This window comes from Dipodomys ordii, unplaced genomic scaffold, assembly GCF_000151885.1.
Source record: "Dipodomys ordii isolate 6190 unplaced genomic scaffold, Dord_2.0 Scaffold39, whole genome shotgun sequence".
In the NCBI taxonomy this organism is placed as follows: Eukaryota; Metazoa; Chordata; class Mammalia; order Rodentia; family Heteromyidae; genus Dipodomys; species Dipodomys ordii.
In genome coordinates this window covers 11,886,628-11,896,197 of record NW_012267255.1, presented here as the reverse complement: position 1 = coordinate 11,896,197, position 9,570 = coordinate 11,886,628, and the positions used below count along the sequence as shown (strand labels likewise).

Below are 9,570 nucleotides of genomic sequence, written 5' to 3'. Positions count from 1 at the left end.
AACCTTTTAACTCAGGACTTAAAGTGTTAAGAAATTTCACAAGAATACCTTTCTTCTTATCTCAAAATTTAATAAATATACTTACTTCACTTTCTAGTTTGCTAGAGTTGGAAGCTTTCTCTAGCAGCTCCTCTTGAATCAGCTGAAACTGACTAGTTCTGTGAGCCATGTTAACTTTCAAATCAGAATTCTCAGCTTCTATTTGCATCAGCTTAGTGCGTAGTTCTTCTATTCCAGTAGCAAGTCGTTGCCTCTCTCTTTCATATTGCTTGTTTATCTGTTGATTTCGACCTTTTACACTTTCTGCTAATAAACACAAAATCAAAATTGTTCTAAATAAAACATCAATAATTGAAATTTAATTTAAATAGTTGGATAATTTAATCATAAAATTTAGTTTGTGTGTGTGTGTGTATGTGTTTGTTGTTGTTGTTGTTTTGGTCAGTCATGGGGCTTGAACTCTGGGTCTGGGCACTGTTCCTGAGCTCTTTAGCTCAAGGCTAGCACTCTACCTTGAGGCACAGGGCCACTTCCAGTTTTTCTGGTGGTTAATTGGACATAAGAGTCTGAAGGACTTTGCTGCCCAGGCTGGCTTCGAACCACAATCTCAGCCTCCTGAGTAGCTAGAATTACAGGCATGAGCTACTAGTGTCCAGTTTAGTTTTTGATTCACAAAATAAGAGGGATAGAGAATGAAACATAAGGAAAACACATATATTAAATATGGTAATATAGTTTCTAAATTCAATACATAACAAAGAAGACTCTAGAGCATTCACTTTTCTAGAAAGCCAAAGATTGTCCCTTGTGCCAGAAATTTAATTGTACTTTATTTATTAAGATTTTTTTTTGGGGGGGGGTCAGTCATGGGGCTTGAATTCAGGGTCTAGAAGTTGTCTAAGAGCTCTTTTGCTCGGATAGTGCTCTACCACTTTAAACCACAGTGCAAATTCTGGTTTTCTGGTGGTTAATTGGAGATAAGAATTTCACAGACTTACCTGCCCGGACTGGCTTTGACCCTCAAATCTCAGCCTTTTGAATTATAGGAATAGCCACTGGTGCCAGCATAAATTAATAATATTTTTATGTAGTTTATTTACACGCAGTTTCAAAAGCTGCAGATAGTGTACACTTCCCAGTCCCATCCTCTGAAAACTGGAGGTTAAAATACAATGTTGAGCTGGGTGCCAGTGGCTCAGACCTGTAATCCTAGCTACTCAGGATTCAAGTTCAAGCCCCAGGACTGGCCAAAAAAAAAAAAATTCTGTTTATCATTTATGGAAATAATTCAATATAACATACTCACCTATTTGATTACCACGTAGTTTTACAGGTTCTGTTTCTAAAATATTTAATTTGCCAGTTTCTTGACTATCGTTACAAGCAATAAAATTCTGAGATAACTGATTCACAGTCAGATTTGCATGTAGCTTTTGAATTTCTGCCTCTTTCATTGCAAGTTTAATCCTGACATAAAAGGAAAACAGCCAAAAATTATTAGGAAGATTCTATAAAAAGATCTCATAGTATTTTTGTTTTAACCTTTAAAGTTGGGAAAAGCTTTAAAAATTTCAAACTGGTAAACTTTTATATGTGATATGGAAATTTGTCAACTAAAATAGTATTATAAATTGGTTCTCACACCTTCCAAAATAGATAGAAATTAGTAAAGTTGAATAGTCAGACACCCTGTGACCACGCAATTTCAGTTCTAAAATTCAACAGAACTTACCACTAAGATAGCCATATCAGTTTATCAGTTATTCGTTAATATAGCTAACAAGAATGGATTTTTTATTTTTATTTTATTTTATTTTTTTTGGGTCCGGTCGTGGGGCCTGAACTCTGGGCCTGGGCGCTGTCCCTCAGCTCTTCAGCTCAAGGCTAGCACTGTACTTGAGCCACAGCGGCTTTTTTCTTTTTGCTTATGTGGTGCTGAGGAATTGAACCCAGGGCCTCAGGCATGCAAGGCAAGCGCTCTACCACTGAGCCACCTTCCCAGCCCCTAGATGATGTATTTTTAAGAGCGAATGAGACTAGCAGTTAGAGTCGAAGATTATTACCCATCCTGTAATGTTCTATTTTTATTTAAAAAAAACAGATTTGAAACAAAAATTACAAAATGTTAAAAAGAATCAATTCTAAGTTGAGGAATCAATATAATATTATCTCAACTAAACATATTCATTCTCAACTAAAGTTATTTTTTTTGTTGTTGGTTATGGGGCTTGAACTCTGGGCCTGGGCACTGTCCCTAAGCTCTTCAGCTCAAGGCTAGTGCTCTACCACTTTGAACCACAGCATCACTTCTGGTTTTCTGGTGGTTAACTGGAGATAAGATTCTCATGCTGGCTTTGAACAGCCATCCTCAGCCTCCTGAGTAGCTAGGATTACAGGTGTAAGCCACTGGCGCCTGGCTAAAGTTATTCTTTTAGTCATCTACTTAGACACATGGCCTTACCACGTAGTCCTGAGTTTGAGGTTGTCCTCCAACTCACTAGATAGCACAGCATGGACTCAAACTTGTGATCCTCCTATCTCAGCGTTCCTAAGGCTGACATTATAGCAACATGCCTGACAATGTCTTACCATCTAAATAAAACCATTATATTTGCTGAAACTTAAGATCTGAAAAGTATACCTCAATTCCGAAATCATCGTTTTATTTGCCTCACAGCAGCCAACACAACTGTCTTCCTTGTGTGACAAACCACTCATCTGATGCTTAGAAAGAGGCGATTTAAAGCCAAGTATTTCTCTTTTAAACTGTAAGTTTAAAAACAAACATTTAAAACGTACATGTTTTCGTATTCAGAACTCAAGTCTGAAAATTTGTATAAATTTAATGGAAACAATCTCAAGTCTATCCATAAGTAGAACTTAAATTACAATGAAATTTTAAGATAATGAAAATCTGTAATTAAACTTGAGTTACAGATCAATAAGAATGTATTTCATAACATAACATTACATACAAACAAATTAGTGTTAAACACAGTATTTTCAATGTACATATAGCTAGATAAAGTTATATAGCAGTATTTAAAATATGAATAAGATAAACAAATTTCAGGATAGCTATTAATGGTATTAGATGGTTTCTGAGCTTTTCAGTTCATAATTCCATGGTTTATAACAAAATAATTTAATATTCTTAAAAATCTACCATTCAATCTAACATGTATCCATAGAAAAAAAACCAAGCATGATTTATTTCTCTAATATCTTACCTTCACTCCTATCACTAACAAATTACCAACACAAACTCACTGAATTCCTTTGTATGTGTGTATTGTATGTATGTACACATACTGAGGCTTGAACTCAAGAGACTCATTCTTTGCTCAAGGCTGGCACTCTACCTCTTGAGCTAGCTACACCTTTACTTTTTTTTTTTTTTTGCCACTTCTGGCATTTTCTGTTATGTGGTACTGAGGAACTAAAACCAGGGCTCTATGCATGCATGCAAGCAAGGCAAGCACTCCCACTAAGACACATTCTCAGACCGAACATTAAATAAATTCCACTTTTTAAATAGTTAACTGGAGGTAAGAACCTTAGATTTGTCTGCCCAGGCTGGCTAAGAACTATGATCCTCAGATCTCAGCCTCCTGAGAAGACAAGCTTACACACATGAGCCATCAGAACCCAGCCTCCCTGGTTTCCTAGTCTCACTGATATACATGGATATTTTAAAGTTCTGAGCCAGTCTAGTAAGTACATGTAAAACTGCTCAATGTAAGTTATCATTAAAACCACAGTGAGCCCGTGCCAGGGACTCATGCTTATAATCCTAACTACTCAAGATTTGAATGCAGCCTGAGCAGAAAAAATCTGTAAGACTCTGTGGCTCATGTGGTAAGATTAGTTGAGACACTAGTTAACACCCACTGATTGTTCTCACCAAAACCAAAAAAAAAACAAATATTTCAAAGACATAGAGAAACAAGTACCCTCATAAATTGTTGAAAAGAATATAAAAGATGTAGTCATTTTGAAAAAGTTTGGTATAAATCAACATATGACCAAGCAATTCTATTCAAAGGTATCTATCCAAGGAAAATAAAAACATATCCAAACAAAGACTTCTTTTCTTTTGTTTTGTTTGTTGGTCGTGGGGCTTCAACTGCGTTTCTCAGCTCTTCAGCTCAAGGCAAGTGTTCTACCACTTGAGTCACAGCCCCACTTCCGGTTTTCTGGTGGTTTATTGGAGATAAGTCTCACAGGGTTTCCGGGCTGGCTTTGAACCCTGATCCTCAGATCTCAGCCTCCTGAGTAGCTAGGATTACAGGCATAAGTCACCAGCACCCAGCCACAAAGACTTCTACACAAATATTTTATTTTTTTGGTTAGTCATTGGGCTTGAATTCAGGGCCTGGGAGCTATCCCTGAGCTTTTTCCACTCCAAACTAGTGCTCTACTATTTTGAGCCACAGTAACACTTCAGGTTTTCTGGGGGTTTCACAGACTTTCTTGCCCAGGCTGGCTGTGAACTGTGATCCTCAGATCTCAATTTCCTGAGTAGCTAGGATTACAGGAGTGAGACATTGTGCTAGCTATGCAAATATTTTTACCAGTGTTATTCATAAATTAAAATAACCCCAAATGTCTATCAATTAATAGTTAAATAAAATGCAGTATATCCATACAATAGAATACTTACTAATCAGCAATAAAAATTACTCATATGTCTCAATATGAAATGATCCTCAAAAATACTAAAAGTATACATTAACAAGTATAAAAGACATATTGTTATGATCATATTCATATGAAATGTCTAGAAATACAAATCTGCAGAAGCAGAAACTATTAGTGGTTTCCCAAGGGTGGGATGGGTGAGTGTTAATTATAAAGGGACATAGAGATCTTTTGAGAAGAAAAAATATTTGGAACTGGATGATTGTTATAAAACTCACAATTTTAAAAAAAACTATAGAATACTACATTTTATTTTTTGTTGGTTATGGGGCTTGAATTAAGGGCCTAGGCACTATCCCTAAGCTCTTTTGATCAAGTCTAGTACTCCTACCACTTTGAGCCAGGCTCCACTTCCAGTTCTTGAGTGGTTAACTGGAGATAAGAGTCTCATGGGGCCTTTCTGCCCCAGCTGGCTTTGAGATCTCAACTTCTCCAGTAGCTAGGATTATAGGCATGAGCCACTGGCACCCAGTTCAGAATGGTACATTTATTTATTTATTTATTTCAGTCCTAGGGCTTGAACTCAGGGTCTGGACACTGACCCTGAGTTTATTTTGCTCAAGGCTAGCACTCTTAACCACATAGGCCACAGCACTATTTCCAGCTTTTTTTGTATAGTAGTACTGAGGAATTGAACCCAGGTCTTTTTATCCATGGGAGGCAAGCACCCTACCATTCAGCCACATTCCCAGCCCAGAATAGTACATTTTATTTTATTTTATTTTATTTATTTATTTTTGGTCCGGTCGTGGGCTGAGCCTGGGTGCTGTCCCTCAGCTCTTCAGCTCAAGCCACAGTGCCACTTCTGGCTTTTTTTGTTATATGGTGCTGAGGAATTGAACCCAGGGCCTCAGGCATGCAAGGCAAGCGCTCTACCACTGAGCCACCTTCCCAGCCTGAGAATAGTACATTTTAAAGAGGTGACTTTACAGTACATATAAGAAATGTGACATCTGAAAGTACAAAAAAGGAAGACCAGAAAGGCTAGTGTGTGAGAAGTAAATATGGATTATATTGCAAAGAAACTTGGCTAAAAGTATAAACAAGCAGAAAACAGAAGCTAACAAAGCAATCACAAAGTGATGGCTTCTCATAAACCACTAGAGTAAAATATTTCCCATTGTGTAATACACTACAGTGAATTTCTTTTCAGATATACTTACTGGCAACTGGGATATCATTTTTTCCAAACCTCTCAGTTCTACCCTTGAACTTTCAATTTCCTGCTGACACAAATCCAGTCGTTCATTCTGTGTTGCAATACGGACCTTTAATTCTCGATTTTCATTCATCAGGGAAAATTTTTCTCTCAATAGTTCATCTTTGCCTTCTAAGTCACTCTCTAGCTTCAGAATACTTTGTCTAGATTCAGTTAACTGTGTCATGACTTCAGAGTTTTTCATTGCCATAATCCTTAGTTTTTCTTTTCCACTGTTATTTTCTTCTTTTAACTGCCTAAATTAAAAAAAATCATTAAAATGAAAATATCTATCCATTTGCAATAATAGTGTTTATTTTTCACTTAAAAAAATGTTTGAGGGCTGGGAAGGTGGCTCAGTAGTAGAGCGCTTGCCTTGCATGCCTGAAGCCCTGGGTTCGATTCCTTAGTACCACATAAGAAAAAAGAAAAAAGCCGAAAGTGGCACTGTGGCTCAAGTGGTAGAGCACTAGCCTTGAGCTGAAGAGCTGAGGGACAGCGCCCAGGCCCAAAGTTCAGGCCCCATGACCGGATCAAAAAAAAAAAATGTTTGAAGCCAGGAGAGGGTGGCTCATGCCTGAAATAATAGCTACTTAGGAGGCTGAGATCTGAGGATTGCAGTTCAAAGCCAGCCCAGGCAGAAAAGTCCCCCTTAAGACTCTTATCTCCAATTAACCACTCAAAAACTGGAGGTGGCATTGTGGTTCATGTGGTAGGTAGAGCACAAGCCTTGAGCACAAAGAAGTTCAGGGACAGTGCCCAGGCCCTGAGTTCAAGCCCCCCAAAACAACAAAAACAAAGAACAACACCAACAAAAAAAACAAACAATTGTTTGAGTTGGGCACTAGTGACTCATGCCTGTGATTCTAGCTGCTCAGGAGGCTGAGATCTACAGATTGTGTTTTGTAACTAGAGAAAAGTCCACAAAACTCTTATCTCCAATAAACTACTCAGCAAAAGCTAGAAGTGGTGCTGTGGCTCAAGTGGTACAGTGTTAGCCTTGAGCAGTGTCCAGGCCCTGAGTTCAAGCCCAAGGACCAGGAAAAAAAAAAAGGAGGGGCTGGGAAGGTGGTAGAGCGCTTGCCTTTCATGCATGAGGCCCTGGGTTCGATTCCTCAGCACCACATAAGCAAAAAGAAAAAAAGCCAGAAGTGGCACTATGGCTCAAGTGGTAGACCGATAGCCTTGAGTTGAGGGACATTGCCCAGGCCCAGAGTTCAGGTCCCATGACCGCACCCCCACCCAAGTTATATCATTACTTGGTAAGTAATGACATAACAACAAAAAACTATAGGTTGATATCCTTGATAAAAATAGATGTATAAATCATCAACAAAGTACTACAAACTCAATGCAACAGCTCACTGAGAAAAATATTTACCATGATCAAGAGGAACCTATCCTAGAGACACAAGGAAGGTTCAACACGCACAAATCAATAGAATGATAAACCATAGGGGCTGGAATGTGGCTTAGTGGTAGAGAATTTGCCTCGCATGCATGAAGCCCTAGGTTCAATTCCTCAGTATAATATACACAGAAAAGTTTGGAAGTAGCACTGTGGCTCAAGTGATAAAGTGCTATCCTTGAGCAAAAGAAGCTCAGGGACATTGCCCAGTCCTTGAATTCAAGGCCCAGGACTTGCAAACAAAACAAAACAGAAAACAGGTGTGAAAGGAACAAACCTCAACACAATAAAGGTCATATATAATAAGCATAGCTAACATTACACTGGATGAGGAAAAACTGAAAGCTTTCTCTTCATATATTTGGACCATAAGAAATACAAAATAATAAGAAAATAAGGTCTTTCTTTTCACTACTTTTCTTCAACATAGTAATCAAAGTACAAGCCAGAGCAATCAAGTAAGAGGAAAAAAAGGCTTCAAAATTGGAAAACAGGATGTCAAATTATCATTTTGTAGCTAATATGAATCATATACAGAAAACCCAAAGCTCTACCAAATGTCTATTAAAACTGATGAAAGCTGGGCGCTGGTAGCTTATGCCTGTAATCCTAGCTACTCAGGAGGCTGAGATCTGAGGATCATGGTTCAAAGCCAGCCTGGGCAGAAAAGTCCATGAGATTGAACTCTCATGGATTGAACTCTGAACTCTGCTTATGTGGTGCTGGGGAATCAAACCCAGGGCCTCATGCATGCAAGGCAAGCACTCTACCACTGAGCCACCTTCCCAGCCCCCATGAGACTCTTATCGCCAATAAACCACCAGAAAACTGGAAATGGTGCTGTGGCTTAAGTGGTAGAGTGCTTGCCTTGAGCTGAAAAGCTGAGGGACAGCACCCAGGCCCACAGTTGAAGCCCATGACTGACAAAAAAAACAAAAAATAAAAACAACTGATGGAAAATAACCTATCTGATGATTTTAGCAAAGTTGCAGGATATAAAATCAACATACAAAAATCAGTAGTGCTGTTGGATGTCAATAATACTCAAATTCAACTAGAAATTTATCAACAAAGACCATTTATAATAGTTTTAAAATAAACAATGTGCCTAAGCAGAGGTGAAATACCTCAACTAAAAATAGTAAAACACTGTTAAAAGAAATTAAAGAGGACACAAAAAAAATACAAAGACACAGATATGTATGACCTAGAATAATCAATATCATTAAAATATCTATACTAGCAGCCAGGTGCTAGTGGCTCACACTTATAATCTTAGCTAGTCAGGAGGCTGAGACCTGAGGATCTTGGTTCAAAAATAGCCTAGGCAGGAAAGTCTGCCTTTTGCTCAAGGCTAGCACTCTACCACTTGAGGTACACTGTCACTTCTGGCTTTTTCTGTTTATGTGGTATTGAGGAATGGAACCTAGGGCTTCATACATGCTAGGCAAGCACTCTACCATTAAGCCACATTCACAGCCCTGTGAGACTCTTATCTCCAATTAATGAGCAAACAGCCAGAGGTGGAGATTTGGCTCAAGTAAGAGCACCAACCTTGAGCAAGAAAGCCAAGCCACAGCTCCAGGCTGAGTTTAAGCTTCAGAACTAGTGCAAAAAAATAAAAAATAAACTACAAACAAATAGTATTGGTACAAAAACAGATAAGTAAAGCATGGAATAGAATAAAACACCTAAAAATAATCCCACACATTTATTGACAATAGATCTTCAACCAAGAAGATGCATTGAAAAAAAGACAATCTTTCTGATAAATAGTCCAGAAAAAAGGGATATCCGTGGGGAGAAGAATGAAACTTGTCCCCTATCTCTTATCAGTTGTGCTCTTAGAACTAATTCCCATCAACTTTCAAAGGCTAATAGTAATTGGTATTTATCACCTTCTGAACAACAGGTACTATCACTTGAGCCATAGCTCCACGCCTAATTTTTTGGTGATTAACTGGAGCCTTAGACTTTCCTGCCTGGACTGGCTTTGAATGGAGATTCTCAGATCTCAGCCTCCTGAGTAGCCAGGATTACAGGCTTGAGCTACCAGCACCCATGAAGAGTGATGAGCTTTTTACATACCATGTCTATAAGATCCATGTAGTATGTCTTTACTACTTGGCTTACTTCACTTAACATTTTCTGTTCTTTTTTTTTCCTGCCAGTAATAGGGCTTGAACTCATAAGAAATGTACTCATTGGGGCTGGGAAGGTGGCTCAGTGGTAGAGTGCTTGCCTTGCATGTCTGAGGCCCTGG

The 9,570-nt window shown here is 38.4% G+C and overlaps 1 protein-coding gene across 2 annotated transcripts in view; it reads right to left on the bottom strand.

The window, feature by feature from the left end:
* Ccdc18 (coiled-coil domain containing 18) overlaps positions 1–9,570 on the bottom strand; it is a 113,373-nt gene that overhangs the window by 81,604 nt on the left and 22,199 nt on the right. For both annotated transcript variants that reach the window (XM_013018350.1, XM_013018351.1), the window contains exons 9-12: positions 5,865–6,156; positions 2,642–2,766; positions 1,307–1,467; positions 86–306 (exon numbers count right to left, since the gene is read on the bottom strand). In XM_013018350.1, the coding sequence (XP_012873804.1) occupies positions 86–306; positions 1,307–1,467; positions 2,642–2,766; positions 5,865–6,156 (799 nt within the window). The remainder of the gene's footprint in view (positions 1–85; positions 307–1,306; positions 1,468–2,641; positions 2,767–5,864; positions 6,157–9,570) is intronic.